General features: G+C 38.0%; 1 protein-coding gene across 2 annotated transcripts in view; it reads right to left on the bottom strand.

Annotated features, from left to right (window-relative positions):
- The window catches only part of Dcn (decorin), a 39,597-nt gene extending 14,722 nt beyond the window's left edge, over positions 1–24,875 (bottom strand). The window contains exons 1-3 of one of the 2 annotated variants that reach the window (XM_021658852.2): positions 24,622–24,875; positions 20,935–21,189; positions 11,555–11,667 (exon numbers count right to left, since the gene is read on the bottom strand). In XM_021658852.2, coding sequence (XP_021514527.1) covers positions 11,555–11,667; positions 20,935–21,157 — 336 coding nt within the window. In that variant the 5' untranslated portion in view covers positions 21,158–21,189; positions 24,622–24,875. Of the gene's footprint in view, positions 1–11,554; positions 11,668–20,934; positions 21,190–21,960; positions 22,076–24,621 lie in introns of those variants that run through there. The other variant, XM_021658853.2, reaches the window with a different exon arrangement.
- Positions 24,876–25,118: the final 243 nt, after the last annotated feature.

The following is a 25,118-nucleotide window of genomic DNA, read 5'->3' as shown; positions in this document are numbered from 1 at the left end:
TAGGTATGCCCTGGTTACTCGCATGCCTCGCTGGGTGCCTGTGCCCGTTGATGCCCCTCACACTATGACTCTCTTCAGACAGAAAAGGGATCTTGGAATTACAGCTGCCATTGTTACTGCCATCTCATTGGCGGCTGTTGGAGCTACCACATTAGCTATCAGCGGCATTAGCCATGAGTCATACTGTGCACACTGCTCAGACCCTAAATAATCTTTTAGCCAATGTAGCTCATGCTTTAGATGTACAAAAAGGAATTAATGCTCAACTAAAAGGAGGCTTGATGGTGTTCAATCAGAGGATTGACCTCATGCAGGAGCAAATTGATACCCTATGGCAAATCGCTCAACTTGGCTGTCAATGGAAGTATGCTGGACTTTGTGTCACTAGCATACAATATGAGAATTTTTCCCGTGCTGCAAATCTGTCTAAACAATTGTCTAGCTATATTTTAGGTAATTGGACTGGAGAATTCAATACTATGATGGAGCAGCTGAGAGTGGTCATTGTTACAGCAAATTCTACCAGAGTGGATGCAGGACTACCCACAGGATTATCATCATGGATTGCTGCAGCCATGAATCATCTGAAGGAATGGGTGGGCATGAGAGCGTTAGCAGGCCTTCTGGTGTTGGTCTCCTTGGTTTGCCTGTGGTGTATATGCAAGATTAGAGTCTCACAACAGCATAATGCAGCCATGATCATTCAGGCCTTTACAGCCATTGAAGTCTCCCTAAGCATGGTTGGCTACCATAAAAAGCTAAAATGTTACGCTCAGGAGATGCGAGGCTAAGCACTGCACTCAGGGTCAGCCGCTTTGGACCCAGAGAAGAGCATGTTTGATTGCATGCGGGTTGATGCCCCAGGTCCCACCTCTGAGAAAAAGGTATCAGACGGGTCTGATGCTCTTTGGGTGAATGACACCTAAATGAACATCGGTACAAAGTCCCAATTTATTTCTAATATCAGAGATCAGACCTCTACTCTTGCCTGTTGCATCTAAAACAAAAAGGGGGAACTGTAGAGAGCTGTGTAATGCCGCGCCTTAAAGATGGAGCTGGTTTCCGCCTTCCACCTTCCCGATGGTGAGTGCTCTCTGTCACAAACAACTCCATATTTGGCTAAGGCTGAGAATCTGGCTTGCTTCCATGTATGTTGACTTATCTGCATTGCCCACGTGGCATGCTGGGGTTGGCTACCCAGAGGCTATTTAAGCTGTGGGCTGGCTTTCCCCAGGGTCAGAAGATTGTTCAAGGTTCCTGAATAAACTGCATTGAGAAGAAAAAAAAAAAAGATCAGAAAGGAGAGGAGAACCTCCCCTATCAGTGGACTTGGGGAGGGGCATGCAAGCAGAAAGGGGGGGAGGGTGGGACTGGGAGGGGAGGAGGGAGGGACTTATGGGGGGATACAAAATGAATAAAGTGTAATTAATAAAAGTCAAATAAAAAAATTCTGATTACAAAATTTAGGAAAGATAATGCAAAGATGGGTAAGTATATATTTTTATTATAAGTCTATACTTTATTATAAAAATCTGAACTTCTTTTGCTAGACAAACATAGAATGTAAACAAAAAGATTAAATTCAGACAATATTCAAAACAATAATGTCAATTTAGAGTAAGCTCATAGCCGACATCCTCTTTAATGGAACGATACCTAAAAAATTTCCGCTAAAATCACGAACAAGAAAAAGTTATGCACTTTCTTTATACTTAGTAAACATAAAACTTGAAGTCTTAGCTAGAATAATAAGACAATGAAAAATATCAAAGGGATACAAATAGGAAGGGAAGTAACTTTATCTGCAGATGATAATGTTTTATAACTTAAAGTCAATGAAAACTCCACCAAGAAACTTCCACTGCTAATAAACACTTTCAACAAAGTAGCAGGGTTAAATAAAGAAATATATCTCCATGATAACTCAAAAAGCTACTGAAAGCCTTGTATATAATTTTAAAAACTTTAAGACATTGAAAGGAAATTGGAGAATACATCAGAATATGGGGAGATCTTCATGCTCATGGATTGATAAGACTAATGCTGTGAAAATGGTCATCCTACCCAAAGCAATCTACAGATTCAAAGAAATCCTCTCCTCATCAAAACTCCAACACCATTCTTCATTGAAATTGAAAAACAATTTTCAACTTCATATGAATACAAATACACACAAATAAGCAAACAAAACACAATAAGCTAACATAACCCTGAATAATAATAATAATAATAATAATAAAACTATTGGAGATATCACCATCTCAAAATTCAAGTTGTATTATAGAACTATATAAATAAAAGCAGCATAATATTGGCATAAAAACAGACATATCAATAAATAGAAAAAATTGGAAGACAACTCCACACACCTACAGATAACTAGTTTTGGCAAAGAAGCCAAAAACACAACTGGAGAAAAAACAACATCTTCAACAAATTGTGCTGGTCAAACCAGATGGCTGCATGTAAAAGAATGAGAATAGATCTACATCCGTGACCTGCACAAAACTTAACTGGAAATATTTCAAAGACCTCAACATAAGACCAGATACCCTGCATATGATTAAAGAAAAATTAGAGAACAGGCTTGAAAACATTGACACAAGAAAAAAACTTTCTTAACAGGACCCCAATAGGTACTATTCAGACATTAAGACCAACAATTAAAAAATGGTCTGGGTAAGATACCCCTCAGTTGAGGAGCGGATACAGAAATTGTGGTACATGTACACAATGAAATATTACTCAGCAATAAAAAATAAGGAAATCATGAAATTTGCAGGCAAATGGTGGGAACTGGAAAAGATCATCCTGATTGAGATATCCCAGAAGCAGAAAGACACACAGGGTATATACTCACTTGTAAGTTGATATTAGAAATATAATATAGGTTAAGCACACTAAAATTTGTACACCTGAAGAAACTAATCAAGAAGGAGGATTCTGGCTAAGATGCTCAAGACCCATTCAGAAAGGCAAAGAGGATGGACATCAGAAGAGGGAGAAAACAGGGAACAGGACAGGAGCCTACCACAGAAGGCCTCTACCCTGAAGGGTATCAGAGCAGATGCTGAGACTTACAGTCAAACTTTGGGCGGAGTGCAGGGAATCTTATGAAAGAAGGTGGAGATAGTAAGACCTGGAGAGGACAAGAGCTCCACAAGGACAGCAAGAGAACCAAAAAATCTGGGCACAGAGGTCTTTTCTGAGACTGATACTACAACCAAGGACCATTCACGGAGATAACCTAAAACCCCTGCACAGATATAGCCCATGGCAGTTCAGTGTCCAAGTAAGTTCCATAGTAATGGGAACAGGGACTATCTCTGACATGAACTGATTGGCCTGCTCTTTGATCACCTCCCCTGAGTGGGGGAGAAACCTTAACAGGCCACAGAGGAATACAATGCAGCCATTCCTGGTGAGACCTGATAGACTAGGCTCAGAAGGAAGGAGAGGAGGACCTCCCCCAGCAGTGGACTTGGGAAAGGGCATGAGTGGAAAAGAAGGAGGAAGGGAAGGATTGGGAGGGGAAGATGGAGGGAACTACAGGAGGCTACAAAGTAAATAAAGTGTAATTAATAAAAAATTAAAAAAAGAAATAAAATACATACTACTAATAAAAAAAGCTGAAATACAAATGGCTGAGAAACACTTAAAGAAATGTTCAACATTCTTAGCCATCAGGAAAATGCAAATTAAATTTTGAGATTTCATCTTGGAAATTTAGAATTTTAGGAGCCTACTGCAGAGATACTTGCTCATCTATCTTTATTGCTGCTCTATAATAGTCAGCCAGAAACTGGAAAAAGCCAAGCTGCTAATCCCAATTAGCTGATTAATGGATAATGAAAATACAGTACATTCCACAGTGGAATTTTATTCAGCTTTTGAACATTAAATTGTTTACAGGTAAATGAAAATGAATTGAATGGAGCTATAAACAGTCATCCTGTCTGGGATAAAACAGACCCTAAAAACATATATTACATTTTTTATATATACACGCTATCTTGATGCTTTAGATATGAGTGTTTCAATTTAAATAAACAGAAAGTAACCTCTACGTAGCTACTGAGGGACAAGGAGGCGGGAGAGAATCCTTCAAGTAAGGGGAAATAGAATATAGGATTATTAAGAGGTAAACAGAAACTAAAAGGATTAATAGGTAGGGGCATGGGGAAAGGTAAAGGAGGGACTATTGGAAAAGACAAATAGCACTGAAGACTTTTGTAACAGGCATACGGAAACCTACCACAGTAGAAACCTCAGTCTCATATAACAGGTGCGAATGCCCCAACTAGACACCTTATGCTACCAAGTAGAACTCTCTGTGCCAGGGATAGGTTACATCATTTTGGATAATGGCCCTCCCCCCCAAAAAAAAATTAAAAAATATTGCGAAGGTCATTGGTCATCCTGTACAATGGCAAAGCCCTATTCCTGAAGACATTACTTACTTCTGCCATCAAACATGGAGAAATTGAGCTGGTGCCCACCTAGAAACTCCACGAGTTGCCAATCAGTTTTTAATTGTACTTGAGGCCCACTCTGTAAGATGGAACCACACTTGACGCCACTAACTTGGCCAAGAGCATGAGACTAAGCAAGTCATGAACCTAGCAGGAAGCCTACCACTATTATTCTGCTAAAATATAATAGCAATGAAATGACTCCTAATGGCATAATTCTATAGACAAGATCACTCCTCAACCTTAAATAGAGACACTTCTTTTCGCAGTAGATAGTAATTAACAGATGGTAATTAATTGTCCAACAACTGGACAATGTGTAGGGAGTAAGATATTTTGGAACATTCAGCACTAATTGGGATATCTTTATCAACCACACCTTTTCCCAAGACACAAGGATTTATGTGGAAGAGGAGGAAAAATTTTCAGAGTCAAGGATGGTGAATGACTACAAGCAAACAACATATTCCAGACACAATAGGACTTATGCACAAATGAACTAAAAAACTGTGACAGTGCTCATAATACTTGCACAGATTCGAATCAGAAAGAACACCAGCACTGGGGGAAAAGAACCCAAGTTAAGAACTAATAAGCCGTTTGCTATTGATACCCACTGGGAAACAGAAAATGAGTTTTCTCCAATGGAAGGCCACTGGATAGACCAGTTGTACCCCAGACCAGGCCTCATGCCCATGAGCATCTGGCTAGCACAAGATGGATTCTCTATCTTTTGTTTTATTTTGGTACTTTTTGTCATATTAGTTTTTTTCTTTTTTTCTGGTTATGTATTTTTACATGATTTTGTTGAGAGACAGAGAAAGAGAGGTTGAACTTGATGGGCAGGGAAATGGGGAGCATCTGGGAGGAGTTGTGAGAGGGTAAAAAGCATAATCAATTGTTTAGACAGATTTGCAGCACAGGAAAAATTCTCATGTTATATGCTAGTGACTCAAAGTCCAGCATATTTTCATTGACAGCCAAGTTGAGCGATTTGCCATAGGGTATCAATTTGCTCCTGCACGAGGTCAATCCTCTGATTGAACACCATCAAGCTTCCTTTTAGTTGAACATTAATTCCTTTATGTACAACTAAGGCATGAGCTACATTGGCTAAATGATTGTTCAGGGTTTGAGCAGTCTGCCCAGTATGACTCATGGCTAATGCCCTGGTGGTAGCTCCAACAGCCGCCAATGAGATGGTAGTAACAATGGTGGCTGTAGTTCCAAGATCGAGCTATATTTTAGGTAATTGGACTGGAGAATTCGATACTACGATGGAGCAGCTGAGAGTGGCCATTGTCACAGTAAATTCTACCAGAGTGGACGCAGGACTACCCACAGGATTATCATCATGGATTGCTGCAGCCATGAATCATCTGAAGGAATGGGCGGGCATGGGAGCGTTAGCAGACCTTCTGGTGTTGGTCTCCTTGGTTTGCCTGTGGTATATATGCAAGATTAGAGTCTCACAACAGTGTGATGCAGCCATGATCATTCAGGCCTTTACAGCCATTGAAGCAGGACATTCTCCCCAAGCATGGTTGGATACCATAAAAAGCTAAAATGTTACGCTCAGGATGCGAGGCTAAGCACTGCACTCAGGGTCAGCCGCTTTGGACCCAGAGAAGAGCATGTCTAGTTGCATGCGGGTTGATGCCCCAGGTCCCGCCTCTGAGAAAAAGGTATCAGACGGGTCTGATGCTCTTTGGGTGGATAACACCTAAATAAACATCGGTACAAAGTCCCAATTTATTTCTAATATCAGAGATCAGACCTCTACTCTTGCCTGATGCGTCTAAAACAAAAAGGGGGAACTGTAGAGAGCTGCGGAATGCTATGCCTTAAAGATGGAGCTGGTTTCCGCCTTCCACCTTCCCGATGGTGAGTGCTCTCTGTCACGAACAATTCCACATTTGGCTAAGGCTGAGGATCTGGCTTGCTTCCATGTATGTGGACCTATCTGCATTGCCCACGTGGCACGCCTGGGTTGGCTACCCAGAGGCTATTTAAGCTGTGGGCTGGCTTTCCCCAGGGTCCAAGGATTGTTCAAGGTTCCTGAATAAACTGCATTGAAAAAAAAAAAGCATAATCAAAATACATAATTTTTTTTAACTGAAAGTTGTTTTTAAAGGAAAACAGAGTTGATGAAAGCCTGAGCTAGAAGAACACAGACTAAGGCAAACTGCAGCATTTGCCTGTACTTAAGATCGCAGAACCTTAATTTAAGATGAAGTAGAAATCCTTCAATGCCAGACCTAGAAGGAAGTAATGAAGACTTGACATTGGCAATGTATGAATCCAGTCAAAAAATCGGTTTACTCTGTGGAATGTTGAAATGCGACTCTTACTATTGCATACATGTTTCTCAAAAGACTTTTATGTGGGGCCCCTACTGTCCCAAGTGTTGCTCCGAGAGTCCAGTTGGGTCACTCTCACGTCTAGGCTCCTGGCCTTCTATACTCAAGTTCTGGCTCTTTTGTGCTGCGTGACTATGAAAATGCAACCAATCTCTGTCTGCTTGTGTTTCCTCATCCATAGAGAGGTGATATTAAATGACACTAGTCGGGAGGGTTAAAATAAGGCTTCCTAGGTTTGAAAGCTCCAACAGGAGCATTGAATAGTAAACAGATATTGCTGGCATTCAGCGGCTGACAATTGCTGCTTTTTATTTAAAAACCCATTCCTTACTATATCTATTTTCCTGTAGTTTAAAACAAGCATATCAAATGCTGTTTCATAATTATATAAAAGTTATGCATGCTTCTCTATATGTATAGATGGTCTATAAAACTACCCAAGAAATAACCCACAGGGTTGTATATGAAGATAACAATTGGGGAATAAAGGACTCCCCCCTAACCCCCTAAACCTTTTCTATTTTAATCTTTACTAAACTTTTGTTTCTTCCCTTCCTTATCATTCGGTTACAGTTATCCTAACCACAATTATAATGTCCGTTTGCATAATAACAGGGTAGCAAAAAAGAGAATGAAAGACTGAGAAAAATATCTGTCATCCCCCGCATGATCACAGGTTCTATTAAACTCTCCGCTTCTTCCGATGAACACATTGAAGCAGAAGCAGAGGCCTGCCAAGTTGACGGCTGCTTCAAAAACCTTCCAGAAGGAAACTTATGGAAAGAAAAAAAAAACAAAACAAAACAACAACAAAAATTCCTGCCATGTATACAGGAGTTTTGAAATGAGCCCTACAAAACAGGATGCCTTTCTATTAGGAACTTTCAAAACTTACTCAGATTATACTTGTATGTCTAAAAGGTTTTACCTATTGTGAGAGAACTCTCCCTCCCTAAAAAAAAAGTACACTTGGAATAAAATTTATGCAAAGTTAATTCATATTTCAAGTTGTATCAACTAATTTAAATGACCCTTGCTCTTTATTTTCACTTTTATGAAAATCGTTTTAGCAGGGACTCAGACAATCCTAGACAAATATGGCTGTCTTTGTCATGAAGCCTTCATATGCAAGCCATGGGCTGGAGTGGGACTCAGAGGCATCCAAGCAGAAGAGAGGAAGAGGATGCAGGCAGTCCTGAAGAGCCTTGATAGTCTGGGGGCAGTTGTTAATGGAGGAGGGTTCCCTCTTTATGAGGTACTAGGGGACAGTGATAAAGGAGAAAAGGAAGGGAGAGTGGGATCTGGAGGAGATGAAGGAGGGGATACTATCAGGATATAAAATTAACAAATTTTTAAAAATACTCAAAAAATGCTCTTTGCTCATGTCTGTAATCCCAATACTTGAGGAGGCAGAGGCAGACGCAGGTGGATCTCTGTTGAGTTCAAGGCTAGCCTGTTCTAAAAAGGACAGCTGAGGCTACACAGAGAAACCCTGTCTCAAAAAAAAAAAAAAAAAAGGAAAAAGAAAAAAAAAGCTTCAGGTCTTTTCCTCATTCATGCAAACCTGTAATCCCAATACTTGAGGAGGCAGAGGCAGACGCAGGTGGATCTCTGTTGAGTTCAAGACTAGCCTGTTCTAAAAAGGACAGCTGAGGCTACACAGAGAAACCCTGTCTCAAAAAAAAAAAAAAAAAGGAAAAAGAAAAAAAAAGCTTCAGGTCTTTTCCTCATTCATGCAAACCTGTAACTTTCAGTCAAACCTACATGTCATTTTATCATCACTTGTTCATTTTTCTACTGCCTTACAAAGCCTGATTTTCTCTTTACTTTTCTACACTCCAATAATCCTTTAAAGTGCTTTTGTCACATTTTTCTCAAAATGCTGCTTTTTAAATTGGGTATGCACTGTTGTCTGATTTTTCTCTGAACATGCACAATTTTTATGTTGTTTATGTTGGGACATACTGACAAAACTGACCTCACCATTTTCACATATACTATCTCAACTGTTTGATAAAAATTTAAAACTTGTTGCACTCTAGAATCTTATTTTTAATTCTTTAAATTTATACATTAGTTAGCATCATCAATGTAGAATCTATAGCTTGAGAAAATATTTGATCTCTTTTATAATCTAGTATACTGTCTCATGAATATTCATTGCTACGGTCATCTAAGCTATCAAGTAATTCACTACTAAATCTTACCTTGACTACTATAAATCTGTATTGTTCTCAGGCCAACATATTCCATTTTGCATTTCATTATTGATTTAATATCTACAATTTCTATTCTAATATGTAGCAGGTAGCTGATTCATTTTATATATTGCCTATTTTATTTTACATCTCCTCAATTATTTCAACAGTGAGTATAATAAATAAATAAATAAATACAAATTAAATGCTCTAAGCCTCAGAATTATATTGTTATGACACCTCAGCAATAAAATAAATGTCTATTAACTATTATCAGCACAGCTGGGGTTGTATCACTAGAAGTTCTATTTTCTGGCAATTCTCTTTAAATTAGGTTTTAATGGGGAGTTAAACTATGCTTCTCCCCTCATTGTTGATAGAAGTATTATAGTCACTCTTCCTCTTTGTGGCTTCTCAAAAAAAATATGTCACCTTCCTTTCAATGTAGACATAGAGTTATCTATGTCTTATATATCATTGACACAAAGAAATATCATTGTGTCAAGGACACATGACATTCACATTCTTTCTCCCCATGTCTGGCCCTCTCTGAGTTTTCTTTTAAACCATCTTCTTAAGCTTTATTAAGGATCATACCCAGTGCTTCAATAGTGGCCCTGCAGTGACATACAGATATTGAGCTTTTTTATAGTGTAATAAACTAAAGACAATGATGCCTAGCTTGCCTATTTTAAATGGCCACTGTTATTTTGAAAGGAATCATAGTTATCCCTGAAAAACTGGTAAGTTTCATAGTGATTCCACTGTTCTTTGCAGGCAGTCTTTTCAAAGGTTTGCCTCAGAAAGCATGGCACTACTTGAGTTGGTCATGGCATACTTTACATTACAATGATGCTCAGTCTTTGCTGTTTTGGATACTAATCTATGTTCAAGGAAGCTGACTTCTACCTCAACCTAGTACCTTTATAACCCTCTAAGAAGATTCAGCAGTATAGACAATTGTGAGAAGTCAGGAGTAAGACCTTCTAGTGTTGTATCCCATGGCTCTCGTCCTCCTCCTTCCTTCATATTTGAAGCTTCACAGCACCTTATTTTCCAGATGCCTTATGGACAGGCCCTGATCCCTTCTCATGAAATGCGCCTGAAAGTACCTTCTATTTTCTGATGTACTTTTGATCATTATAATGAATATTAAAATAGAATAGTGATAAGTGAAAACACACACATGTACAAATACACAATCTAAAGTACAAAATAGGATTGATTTAAGTTTCTCTCCATTTAGTTTGATATTGGCTATAGGCTTGCTGTATAGTGCCTTGTATCTCTGATCTCTCCAGGACTTTAATCATGAATGGGTGTTGGATTTTGTCAAATGCTTTCTCAGCATCTAAGGAGATGGTCACATGTTTATTTGTTTGTTTTTTTTTCTTTAAGTTTGTTTATATGGTGGATTACATTGATGGATTTCCATGCATTGAACCACTCCTGCATATCTGGGATGAAGCTTACTTGGTCATAATCTTGGTCTTTGATGTATTCTTGGATTCAGGCCAAACTCTGGGCAGACTGCAGGGAGACTTATGGAGGAAGAAAGGGTTGGGATTACAGGGACATGGAGGGGACAGGACCCCCACAAGGAGCCCAGAGGTTTCTGCAGAGACTGTTGTACCCACAGAGGACCATGTATGGAGAGGACCTAGACCCAATGCTCAGATGTGGCAGTTCAGTCTCCATGTGGACCTTTGAGTGAGGGGCTGTTCACTCATTACTGCCTCAGTAATGAACTCAGTTGACTGCTCTCTGATCACTCACCCCTGATGCTGCAGCCTTGCCAGGCCACAGAGGAAGTGGGTCCAGGCAGTCCTGATGAGACTTAACAAGCTATGGGCAGATGGCAGTAGCAGAGAACTCCCCCATTCAGTGGACTAGAGGAAGGCGAAGGGGGAAAGAAAGAAGGAGGAAGGGACTTGGGGAAGTTGAAGGAGGGGGCTTCAATTGGGATATATAACGAATAAACTATGAAGAAAAGTCTAAAAATTAAAAAAATAAAGTACAAAGTAATAAATTTGTATATTGTAGAATTACATTTCCTTAACAACATATGGATGGTTATTATTTATTCTGTTGTTACCAAGAGAATATCAAAGGTTATCTATACCCATCTTAGAGAATGAATCACACACCAAAAAACAAAAGAAAGAAAAACATAAAATAGCATTAGAATTAAGGTGTTCTGTGTTTTATTCTGTGGTTGAAATGCAATCTACTGTGGCAGTATATAAATTTACTCATGAAAACAATGATAAAGATTGAAGTATAAAGACTTTGAAGTAAATAGTAAAGACACGTGGATTATGTAAAAACACTGGTGACGTTTCTTTTTAGTGTCTACTTAATGCGTTACTCTGCTTCCTTCTCTTCGCCAGGAAGAGAATCTAATAAACAAAGTCGTGTGTACTATTTTATCACCACAGCTAGTTTTGGTCTTATTGTTGGTTTCTTCTGAAAAGACAAATAGAGCCTGACCTTATAACAAATAAAAAGATAAAATAATTCTTACATGCAAGTTCTTCAGGTTCTTGAAGTCCCCATCTTTGATCTCAGTTATTTTGTTGTTCTGCAGGTCTAGCAACGTTGTGTCAGATGGAAGGTTCTTGGGCACTGTTGCCATACCTAGTATAAGAGAAACAAGAATGCATAGTCCATGAGAAGGATTTCCAAACTACAGAATCACGAAGGATATTTTTAAATTTTTTGAGGCAATATTTCACTTTGCAGGCTTCCCTTCCATTTGCCATCCTCCTGCCTACATCTACTGAGTAATGGAATCACAACTGATTCCAAATTATAAAGTGTGTGTTTATAAGCAAAGTGAGGATTCAATTGATCTGTAAATGTGTTTTTCTCCAAGACTTACATCAATTGTAGTTGAAAATATTTGTTTTATCTTTCCCAGCAAAATCAAGGATTTTTTTTCCCTTAGTCATAACTGAAAATGTTTCCTTTATAATTAATTTTTTTTCTGCATAGAGGAAAATTGTGTTTCCTTTAGTATGTGGCTCAAATATCTTTCTACATGTTGTGCCCTAACAATGTTTTGTCGATATTTGATAGGAGTGAATTGTAAATCTGTACTACCCATATAAATGCCTTATCAACCGAGTGCTCCAACCAAGTGTGCATCTCCTTTTACACACCCAACACCGACAGGGATTTCCAGTTAAACTTAGAGTTATTTGAACTTGTAACCAAGTTCTTGTCTGTATATTGAAAATGTATCTAGGCTTTTTGGGGACTTTTTTTTTTTATTTGAATTAGAATGCTAGGACGCTATGGGTTTTAATGGCCATTTTATAATCACAGGTCTATGGACAACTAGGAGAAAAAATAAATGTAGTGTCCTAAGTTCTGTGAACTTAATCTGTGAAGCTTTAATTTTTGAAAATAGATGTTCACTATGCTAATGTATGTGCATAACCACCAAGTGTTTCTTGGTCTTAAAAATATGTTTCACTAGTCATTTACCAATTTTGTTACAAAATTTCATTTTTGTTTTGGGGAGTGTACGAAGTAAAATAAAAACTGGACATTTGAGTCCAGAGAGATGGCTCAGTGCTTAATGATGCGTACCGCAGATGCATGGGGTCTGGTTTGGCTGCCTACCCTCCACATGAAGAGCTCACAACTGTGACTCCAGCTGCAGGGAATCCAAGGTCCTCTTTATCTCCATGGGCACTTTTTATATACACACAAAGCAGGTATAGACACAGGCACACTCCTGGTTACACACATGCACACACATACACACATAACAAATTTTACTTAAAAATACCTAGAAATTCTATTTTTACAAAGTATGTCAATATCTATAATTTAAGATATAACAAAAATTCTATTTAAAAAAATTTGGATAGAAACAAGTTCTACATCATTATAAAACTCTAAGTAATAAAGAACTCTGACTCATTTGACAGTACTTTATATCATTGACTAAAGTTTGGATATGCAGTTGGAGCAAGCAGACTTTCCCCACTTAGGAATATAACTCATGAAAAATATATTTCACTGGGGCTTTCCATTAAAATTAAAATCACAACAGCATTCAATAGCTACTATGTTGGGAAGATAAAATTCCAGTTCTGAGCCTTTAATGAGCATGTACTCAGAAACCACATGGCAATCAAATTTCAAATGTCTTCATTTCTACCATGAAAATTATATAAATTTAAAATCACTTAATTCTAAGAGGTCTTTTTTTTCTTGTTATTGTTGCTGGTCTTGTCCACAGACCACCACCCCGATGACCCTGGGAGGAAATACTATTCATATCAATGACCAGCATCTTAAGAAAGTTAAGCCTTGAATGTATGTGGTACTCAGCTGACATAATATTCTCTATAAACACTGATCTCATTACAGACATGGTTCCCATAGCAATGGAAGATTGAAGCGTTTTCAGCACTAGGAAGTAAACGACAGAACAGCTACCTCGTGGAAGGGTGTGTGAGGCTACTCCACAATCTTAATCACTGCCATTTTCAAAAATGTCAATTTGCTAATTGTGTGCAATTAGAGGATGCAGACTTTTGCCAAATCTTTGATAATTAGTGTGATCCAACCACGAAAAGACATAATTTCCTTTCCTTTGGAATATAGTGCCATGTCTCATTATTACTTGTTTTCTGTCAAAGATTTGATTTCCATTTATGCTTACTTTTGTATAATTGTGAACTAAAATTCTACAGGCTGTCTTAACATTTGGACAATGCGAGGCTGACAGGAAATCTCACATGTGTAAGGAAAGAATGCTATCTCTGAATGGCTGCTCCTTTTATTCATTTTGTCACCGTTGAACTTTATAACAGAAGCTGCTTGAGCTAAGCTATATGCTACTTACCTGAAGACTTAAGCATAAAAATAAACTTTTAGACTTGTTGTTTTTGCAGATTAGCTCTTGGACCTCCATTTTTATAATAAAAAAATATAATACTTACGGATCTGCTCATCATTATTTTGAATTAGATACAATTAGAGATCATTTTCAGTTAAATCTGTTATGCTCTTCTTTCACAACAGTATTATGATAACTTATTTTTAAATTTGTTTATTTATTTTCACTTATTATAATTTATTTACTTTGTATCTCAGCTGTAGCCCCCTCCTTTATCCTCTCCAAGTCATATCCTCCCTCCCTCTTTTTCCCCCATGCCCTTCCCCTAGTCCACTGATAGGGGAGGTCCTCTTCACCTTCCATCTGACACTAGCCTATCAGGTCTCATCAGGACTGGTTGAATTGTCTTCTTCAGCAGACTGGTAGGGCTGCTCGCCCCTCAGGGGGAGGTGATCAAAGAGCCAGCCACTGAGATCATGTCAGAGACAGTCCCTGTTCCCCTTACTAGGGTACCCACTTGGAGACTGAGCTGCTATAGGCTACATATGTGCAGGGGATCTAAGTTATCTCCATGCATGGTCTTCAGTTGGAGTATCAGTCTTAAAAAAGACCCCTGTGCCAGATTTTTTGGTTCTGTTGCTCTCCTTGTGGAGCTCCTGTCTCCTCCACGTTTTTCTATCTCCCCCTTCTTTCATAAGATTCCCTGCACTCAGCCCATAGTTTCGCTATGAGTCTCAGAATCTGCTTTGATATCCCGCTAGATAGAGTCTTTCAGAGGCCCTCTGTGGTAGGCTCCTGTACTGTTCCCTGTTTTCTCCCTCTTCTGATGTCCTTTCCATTTGCCTTTCTGAGTGAGGATTGATCATCTTACTCAGGGTCCTCCTTCTTGCTTAGCTTCTTTAGGTGTATATATTTTAGTATATTTATCCTATATTATATGTCTAATATCCATTTATAAGTGGGCAAATACCATGTGTGTATTTCTGCTTCTGGGATATCTCATTCAGGATGAATTTTTTCTATTTCCCACCATTTGCCTGCAAATTTCATGATCTCCTTCAGAGACTGATACCCCAACCAAGGACAATGCATGGAGAGTACCTAAAACTCCGCCTCAGATGTAGCCCATAGACTGTCTCCAAGTGGGTACCCTAGTAAGTGGAGCAGGGGTTTTCTTTCCCATGAACTCAGTGGCAGACTCTTTGATCACATCCCCCTGAGGGGTGTAGCCTTGTCAGAGAACAGAGGAAGACAATGCAAACAGTCCTGATGAAACCTAATAGGCTAGGGTCAAATAAAAGGGGAGGAGGACCTCCCTATCAATGGACTAGGGGGAGGGCATAGAGGGAGAAGAAGATAGGAGGGTGGGATTGGAAGGAGATGAAGGAGGGGACCACAGCCACTATACAAATTGAATAAATTGTAATAAATGATAATAATAATAATAATAAAAGACTTAACAGTTATTCTTAAAGCTGGCGAGTGACTCCAGTTCACAGTCCAGTGGAAAAGCATCAACTTTTACGCATGCAAGAATATGAATTTAGAAACTGGTGATACTGTCTCTCCAGAACGCTGCAATGTTTGTACTACATGGGTTATAATAAACATTGATTAGGTGTGGAATAAGTGTGGTACTATTTACAGAATCATTGGAAATATACACATTGAGTGATTGTTAATTTTAGATATAAACTCGTTATGACTATTTTATTTACTTTTTATTATTTAATTCATTATATGTTACAAAAATACACTTGATATGCATTATATAAAATATCTGAAATTACCTCAAAGTTATTTGGGATAGGAGGCATATGTGAATAAGTGTAATTCATTGAGACTCGTTGATGCTCTTTGGTAGATTAAAATTTTTTCATCTTATTAAAAGAACTTCAATATTTATTCATTTTACTCATATGTGTGTGGATGTTTAGCCGCCTGCATGTTTTTGTACCAGATGTGTGCCTTGTGCTGATGGAGGTCCAAACTGAACATTGGGTTACTCTTGGTTCTGGAGTTACAGATGAAGGTGTACTACCATGTGAGTCCTGGGAATTAAACAACAATTCCCTTCTAGAGCAACAACTGATTTGAACAGCTGAGCTGTTATCTTATTTTACAGAATTGCATATTGAAAGATATTTACATAATTTTACTCTTGTGCTTTCAATATCAATAATAGCTTTTTGTCTTGGTCATTATGGCCAGAAGGCAAATTTGGATGAGACCTTTGACATGACTTTGGTCAGCAATCAAAAAACGGTAGTACAGATTAATTATCACAGTGCAGAGCTGGGTCTCAATTCCTATCGACTATGATTAGTATCAATAAGGAAGAATGGAAGAATGGAGGCTATTTTTTTTTCCATTAGAATCTGGGTCTATTTTTCTCTTCCACACATTACAATTATTAATAAATGTTATCCTGAAGACGACAATCTATTTTGCAGGTATGTCAAACACAGATTTTTAGTGTAAACGTCTTAGCCCTGAGTTGGTTCTTCTTGTCAGTAATGTCCAGTATTATGTTCATTGTTGTTGTATGAATTTCCGGACCTTCAGAGAGTTTATCTACAAAACTCCATGTGTGGATGAAAAGCCTTCGTTCAGTTACCAGATGCTTTTTAACAAATGATTATAGTCAAATTGTACCCTCTTCAACTTTATTCTATTTAATGAGGAAACAGACTCCAGATGATTTTTTTAAATCAATAAAATATCAGATATGTTAAACATTTTTTAACTTCAGAATGACTTGGGTTAAAACTAACCCATCTGTGAATTACAGATGGGTAGGACACCGAGTTCAAACACTCGAGCCTCTCTGCTCTCATTTGAAAACACTGAGATGAAAATACCCTTAAGCTAAGGATCATTTTGATAGCTAAACACTGTCAGGAAGAAATAAAACTAATCCTCAATGTTTATAAAAGAAGGTGATAGGTTATGATAACAAAGCCTCTCTACCTTTTATTTTGATAATATCTTTCTATTTGCCTAAAATGACCTTTGAACTCGCTCTCTGTCTTTCTCACATGCTGTCTATCTCTGCCTCTCTGTCTCTCCCTGTGTCTCTCCCTCTCTCTGTCTCTATCCCTTCCCACTCCCTCTCCACAACCTAAAGAGTTCTTGAACTTGCAACTCTGCTTCCTCAGTCTCCTGAGTAGCTGGGAATACAGGATTTTGCCACCATACCTGGCTTTGTACAGGTTCATGAGCCATGTGCACATCAGGAAATCAATTTCAAGTAAGAGAAAACACATCACAAACTGCTTTGAGGTCTAGATGCTTATCTATGAGATAGTATCCTGAACATAAATGTTACTGTTTTAAGACTGTTTTTAACATTTTTTAGTTTCTATCTAGCAACATAAAATACATATCAATTCATTAAATGATAAAAAAAGCTTTTTAAAATATCAAGTTGCATATAGGAGAGGGCAAATTTCTCTTTAACTCCTTCCCATAGAATTCAGGAACTCCCTTTTTGACACCTTCCTAAGCATTGACTATTTATTTAGTTTTTTAATTTATTTTTTCAAGACAGGGTTTCTCTGTGTAGCCTTGGCTGTCCTGGACTTACTTTGTAGATCAGGCTGCTCTCAAACTCACAGAGATCTGTCTGCCTCTACTTTCCCGAGTGCTGGGATTACAAGAGTGTGCCACTGAACTTGGCTAACATTCACTATTTTTAGTATTCTTGATAAAGTCTTTCTTCCTGCTGTCTGCTGATAGTTTCGATTAGCATTTCCCCAGTAATAAATGACCTTTATTATTTTTTTTCATGTATTAAGTGTCTCTTCTGAGAAATGTGAATGTAGGTCTATTGCTCAATTTTAAAATGTAACTGTTACCATTGATGAATGCCCCTCAAACATGGCAGCTTTTAAACATTTTCACTTAGTTTACAACCTAAAATAAGAAATCTGGCAAGGGATCAGAAAGTTTGCTTTAAATTAGTGTCTCTCATGCATTTGTAACTAAATATTATAAGGACCAAAGGTCATGAAAGTCTAGTCTGGCTGGATCCCCCAAGACTCAGTCTTATGAATAGCTGTCTGTGCTGCTCTGGGCTCTGAGCTGGAGCTGTCTGGAGTACCTGAAATTCCCTTTCTAGGCACAGCCTCAGTCCTGATCTATGTATTCTTGGCTTTAGTTTACTTACTTACTTACTTTCTTATTGCTAGCAGATTTTTGAAGGTCCTTATATGTTCTGAAAAAAAATATAAAAGCCTTTCATGGTTATATAGCTGAAAATATGCTCTCCCATTAGGCTCCCAATAGAGGCTGTCACTCACCTCTATTGTTTCATTTCCTAGACAAAGTTTTGTAATTTGATACAATACTATTTCTAGTATGCATTACCTAATGAATAGTGAGAGAAATTGTGGTGCACATATAAAAGAGACTACTGTTCTTTAAAAGTTGTTAAATCCTGTCTTATGCAACAAGAATGCAATTGGAGAGATTTATGTTAAATGAAACAAACAGTAAATAGAAAAATGAGTGCTGTATGAGTTCATCCCTGTGTGGAATGTACACAAGCTGATCTTACCGAAGCTAAGGGTAGAATGGTGATGAGTCAGCAACAGGTAGTTCATGAGGAAAGTCTGATGATCCATGGTTATTAACTTCAGTTAGAGAATGATAATTTGTTGTAGGTTGCACAGTCAAGCAACTCTAGATAGCTGGAAGGTACTATATATTTCCAAATGCTAGAGGAAAGAGTTTGGAAAGATTATTTCCATGGGGAACTAGTAAGTGTTCGAGATGATGGGTATGATGGATGGATAGATTTAAGCATAACCCAATGTATATGTGCATCAAAATATTACACGGTAGACATAATGCATCCAATTCTTATAAAAATTACATATTTGTAAAAAATATGTATAAAAAGTACATATGTAAAAAGAACTAGTTGTATTTTCTGTTTACTGTCTTAAGATAACAGCTGGACTTGTTAATTTGTTAAAGACTACACTTGCTGCTTAGCTTTTCAAGTTAAAGATTTCTTCATCTGATAATGATAGAAGAGAAGCTATGGGTCTCACACTGAATTCTGGTAAAATCACAAACTAAATTACAAGAAAATGTGCAGAAGAATTTGGCCATCATCTATGGCAAATTCATGTTTACTTTCTCAGTCCTCTGTGTTCTAGATAAGCACAAAATAATACTACACTCAAGTGTGATAACTACAGACAAAGAGTTCATGCATCTTCCAGAAGCTTTTCAGGTTTGTTTGTTTGTTTGTTTGTTTGTTTGGTAGACAAATGGCAGGGCTTTACTTTCTCAATTTTCATTTATTCTCTTTGAAAGGACTGTTTAACAATCAATGCTGTTTAACATCAGAACAAATAACCCTTCTTGCCATGGTTTTCAATCTGTAGGTCATGATCCCTTTAGCAAGCTTCTGTTCCCCAAAATATTAACATTATGCTTCACAACAGTAGCAGGATTACAGTTATGAAGTAGCAGTGAAAATTATTTTATGGTTGGGGAGTCACCAAAACATGAGGAACTGTATTAAAAGGTTGCAGCAGTAGAAAGGCTGAACACCAGTGCCTTAGAGGAAGCATTTAAATAGAAAAATGTCTGCTTGTATTAAATAGTACATAGACAATGTTAAGACTGAGCATTGTATCTCTTTTGCCTCATTAAAAACTCTGACAAGGATAACCCTAAGGAAACTGATAATAATTCATGTTCTCACACCTAGAATGCCACTGTTTCATCACAGGTTACAACCTACTCACCAAATTAATGAGTGGATTGATGCTGCTGCCTCTAACCTCCTGAAAGTGTCTGTATAGCTCACGCTGGAGATTTAAGGTAAAGTACAATTTGTGTCAGCACTGAAGGCAACTGAGATAAGTATTCCTCAGCTGTTGATGCTGAACAGTTTTATGCTTGTCTGAGTTCCTTTGTGTGGTATATTTCCCTGGTTAATACTATGGGTCATTTCTCTGCAAAATATGGCTAGCAAATTGCCCTGAATAAATATGGAGCTTCGCAGAGAAGCATAGTCTTATGTTGTGGTATTTCTTCCATAAACATACACACACACACACACACACACACACACACACACACATGTAAAATACTAGTCCTCTTATCATGTTTTCCTTTACAAGCAAAGAGAAAGAAAGAAATACCAGCTGCCATCTGAGCCAAGTTCACTAACCTTTAAACCAACTGTGGAGCCTTCAAACTTTCTGAAGATTTATCTTCTAAGCATGTGGCTCTTGGAATTCCACTTTTTCGATTTTTACTTTTAAAAGGATAAGTCAGCTGTCTTTAGTGTATTAGGCTAGAGTTACATGCTCCGAAATTATTCCAGGTATTTACATTGTGCTTTAGTTGTAAATATTTCTTTTGAAATTGTCTAAAGCCCATAATCAGTTGGCTAAAAAGTGCCAAAGGTAAGAGAAAAACCAAGAGTGGAGGATGAAGGGAGGGCTTATGTATCTGGAAGATAATTTTCTGTTACACTATCCAACTCACTTTGTTTCTGATAACTGCATATTTTGCAAGTTAGTAATGTTTAATCTCTGTTGCCTGGACCTCATAAAGAATAAAGGGACACTCCAGGCTTTTTTGGAATCTAGTATTTTAGGAAAACAAATCAAGAATTAAAAAAAAAAAAAAGGAAGAAAGAAAGAAAAAAAAGAAAAAGAAAAAGTACAGCTTTAGAAACAAAATATAAGACGATGCATTGTTAGATGTTTTACTTTACCAAAGGAAGTCTATTAAAGTCAGGAAAATTTTATTTTTAAGTGATTCATTACAAATTGCGGAGTTGGTGGAACTGACTTAAAAAGGGGTTGGGGGAGGGTGGCGTCTATCAAAAGCATGGAGTGTCCTAGCCTCAAAATTAATTCTCTTTCTCTCTGACTGCTTTCCCTACTCCTCATTAGGTGGCGCTGTCTCTCACTTCTGGAACTAAAGAAATACCACCTGAAGATGCCACCCAAGAGAAGAAAGAAACTCAGGAGAATCCGGTTCCGCGAATTAGAGGTACAAGGCTGGCCCAGCTTACTTACCCAAATCAGAACACTGCACCACTCGAAGATGACACTGGCAGCTGAAGGGACACTCGGGTACCAGTGGCATTATGTCCGGTAGATCAGGCAGAGGAAGACGCTGATCTTCCTCGCTCATCCCAGAAGCCTCATCTTCTAGCATGAAGTCAAATAAGCCTCTCTGTTCAAATGGTCCAGCCCAAGAGACTTGTGCCAGAAGGAGTAAAATGAGAGTTGCCTTCATGATTGTATCATGTAATGTCACAACCTGGAAACCTGGAAAACAAAGTGAAGGGTTTAGGAGCAAGGCCTCCACTTAATTTATGTGTTATTTGTTTCATAAAATCTCACAGCAGAGAGAGTACAGAGAAAAATATAGAAAATAATGTTTGTTATGAAGAGGTCAGGCATGCAAAAAAGTGTTTGAAAGGTTGTAAAGGTGATTACAGACGAAAGCAAACCATTTGCTTACCAGTAGCAATCCAAACAGGACTAAAACTTTGTTGCACCTTGGGGCCTGGGTTAAGACGGTGTGATAAATGACTGGCCCGGTGTTTTTTAATAAAAAGTCAGGTTGGTATGCTCCATGCGCACTCAGCAGTGCCATACAACAGTCAAATAAAACTTCGCCTATCCGCTGACACACGCCCTAGTCCTACCAGAGACACCTCATCCATCCATGTCCATCTCTAGACCCTCCTCTGTTTTCTTTGGTCTAGGATTCCTCACCACCACCCCCGCAAGTTGTTGTAAGATGCTCCTGCTCATTCTTGCTCTGAACATTTCTCTTACTCAGGATCATCTTCCACGTTGCTGCCCAAGTCATTGTCTAAAACTTAAGGTTCACCTTGTTCAGTTCTACTGCCACCGTTTGTTGCCAGCTCATGTGACCTGATATTGGTAACCATGGCGTGAGTTGTATGTGAAGCCACTCCTAATTTGATGCCAATGGATACTCAGACCTACATTTCTCCGCACGTTCTCTCTCTATCTTAAGACTGCACCTCAGCCCTGACACTCAGACACTTTGCCATTTTGATTACATACCTTCTGAGAAAGTTTAAAGGTTATGTGAGATTCTGGGTTTCCCTCCTGTAGTTCCTGACTGTTTGCTGCCTCTTCTGTGATCCTAAGCACGCTGCTATCACATCTTTTAATGAACTTATGACATATTATAATGTTTTTTGTGTGTTCACTCTGTCCCCACATTACCGGATGTTCTCCCTCAGGGTGTGTCTTTTTATTCCTTGTTCTGTACTCATGCCTTGCACAATATTTGGAACACAAATGACTCAGCTGACCATCAGCTTATTAACAATAGAGTGCATTCTGTTTTTTTTTTCCAAGAAACCAAAATGCCTCATGTTTCAAAGCACAATTTGCATATTTACACCAAATTTCTAGTTCTTTGGATATGAATTAAATTGCCGCAAATGAATGTTCTAAACAGAGATCAAGCAATCTATATTTTGAGTCGACATGGTGTAAGATCCCCGCTGCAGTAAGCATTCCTAAAACCTATTGCAGGTGTTTCCTTTAGACTCATAATCTCAACGTAGAATTGTAAGTTTACAAGCAAGCTGCACCTTAAAGTTTTGCCAGATCCACTAGGAAAGAAACAAATGCTTTACAGTTAAAAAAAAAATCGCCTTTCATTTTAAATTTATATTTAATACTGGAACATGCCTAAAGGAGCACATATCATGCAGGATTATAATTTTTCAATTTAAAAGATCATAAGGAGTGTGATTCATCCAACTGTCTCCAGTTCACTAACAAGTGTCCTCTAGCAATGCATTCTCACTCAGTTACTGGGTTTGTCTTAAAGAGAGGTTATTGTTTAGGGAAGAAGTTTATTTGGATTGCTGGAAAAGAGAAGCCTTCTATCTGTTTCACATTAAAATACAATGTTCATGGTTTACCACAGGTTTGCTGGCCTTGCATATTTAATGCCTTGTAATTTTAGAAGAAAAAAAATGAAACAAAGTAATCTCAGATTTAATAAAAAGTAAGGAGAGTTACTGCAGATGTCTCTGTATAATCCATTCTCCCAACAGAACTGCCTGGTGGCTGCTCTAACAGTCCTAAAAAGGCAACACTGAACACTGGCTCAGAAGAACACTGTCATTATTTATATTTGTTTATCATTGGTAAAATAGTGCAAATTCTCTGTGTAATCTCCCTTTAGATTGAAGCTGGCTACTGTCAGACTGCATACCATTTCAGCTACTTGCTTTTTTTCTGTGTGTGTGTGTGTGTGTGTGTGTGAGAGAGAGAGAGAGAGAGAGAGAGCCCTAAATTATCCTAGAAAAGAAAAAAAAACATGCTTATAAAGTTTGTTCAAATTCTCCCATGAAATTCCTTTTTTTAAAAATATGTATAATGCTCAAAGATCCAGCATGTTAGAGCGATTAATATTTGCCAATGGTCCTCATGATTTCTTCAGTGTTTTTTTTCCTTTTCTGATAAATATCAACAAGAACAACAAAAAGAGGTTTTCCATATACAAAGAAAAGAGGCTGTAACAGAGGCGACACACTTTTTATCTCGTGAAAACTGTTCCTCCCAAATATCTGTAAAGTTACTCTTCTATTAATAATGGTTGTTGTAGTTTAGAACTGTCTCATCAAAAGTAATACTTCTGGCCCCTTGACAACCTTACTTTATTTACTTAGCCATATGATCCAGATTAACATTTGTATAAACATGTTTATACCTTGGTAGGTGTTTCAAAGTCAAAACTTAACAACTAAGTACCCAAGAGAATCTGTAAATACAGAACAAAATTTAAATCCTCCACTGCTAGGTGAACTTAAAACTTCAGTAACAATAGAAATTATTAAAAGATAAGCAATAAGAGTAGCATTTGTCCATAAACACGAGCTATTATAAAACCCAAAGTGCTTTTTTTTGGGGGGGAGGGTCTGCTAAAATAAAGAGCAAGAGGCAGAAACAGCCATAAGTACAGAGATCACTGGGGCTCGTGAACCAGTGGTCTTCTGGTTACTCTGCCTGAAGTTAAATAAGAACCCCCACCCTCACCTCATAATGAATGCACCTCATAGGAAAGTTTCATTTACACTGAAAATATTGACATGAACACTTATTTATATCCAAGAAAGTATGCAGCTGTACTGTCTCAGATCTTTAATATAACAAATATTTTCACAGGAACATAATAAATATGTTCCTTTTCACCTCTCTAGTAGTAATTCCTATTCATTTCTGATGTTACAGAAATAGACATTATACCTCTACAGCCAGAGACTTGACCTGCTGAGGTTTTAAAGATTTGTGAAGTATGCAAGATTCCAGAAAAAGAAATCTTTAAATACTTAATCTAGGCACGAGCAGTATTCTAGCTTAGAATGTTTTTCTGTTAACAGTTCATAAAGAGAAAAGCATTTCATCAGTACAAATGCAAAAACATCAATATAGACAGTCATGGTGTTAGATTACAAATTTTTAATAAGCATCTTTGTAAGAACACAAGAGAAAGCACTAAAACAATGCATGCAACCAGCTTTTAAGCGAGGATGCAACTTCTGTTTTCAAGCAACTCGTTTCTAAGCTTGCACAAAGATTATTAAAAGTTTAGCACAATTTCTTTTCCTTTCTTTCTCTCCCCAGATATTTCCTTCTGCCCTCCACTTGACAGAAGTTTTATTAGCCTGTAGCAGAGTTCAGGACAATTATTGAAAGCCATACCTTTTAATCCGGGTATTTGCCACAGGAGCCCTCAAAGCTGAGATGTAATTACACTAAATATTCAGCCCAAGCAAAAGAGTTTGCAGGTGTGGAAAGGAGGAGGGGGAAGTGCTGCTCTGTGACTGTCACTGGGTTGAAAACCTCCTGCGCCTACTCCATAGCTCAGTTAAAAACTAAGGTTTCACTCAGGGAGGCATCCAGCTGACACCCACATTAGATCATATGGTAATGATACGTCTCTTGTATTGTAGCCAGAAACTTTATCGGCCTCCTTTTCCTTCCCCCCTCCACGTTCGCTTTATTCCTTTTGCATCCGCCTAACATTCCAAACTGCTTTTGTAGTCTAGTGGAGCAACTTGATTTGAAATTTGTCTTATTTTTTCCCCCCCTGAAACATTGTAACTGAAGAGTTTTTCTCCCCATCCCCCAACCCCATTCCACTCTCCACCGTTTCCAGCCTTGTTTATAAGTACTATTTATTATCCTTCTGAAATGAC

The sequence above is a fragment of the Meriones unguiculatus genome, chromosome 2 (assembly GCF_030254825.1).
Source record: "Meriones unguiculatus strain TT.TT164.6M chromosome 2, Bangor_MerUng_6.1, whole genome shotgun sequence".
NCBI lineage: Eukaryota > Metazoa > Chordata > Mammalia > Rodentia > Muridae > Meriones > Meriones unguiculatus.
This window is presented reverse-complemented; position numbering and strand designations above follow the sequence as displayed.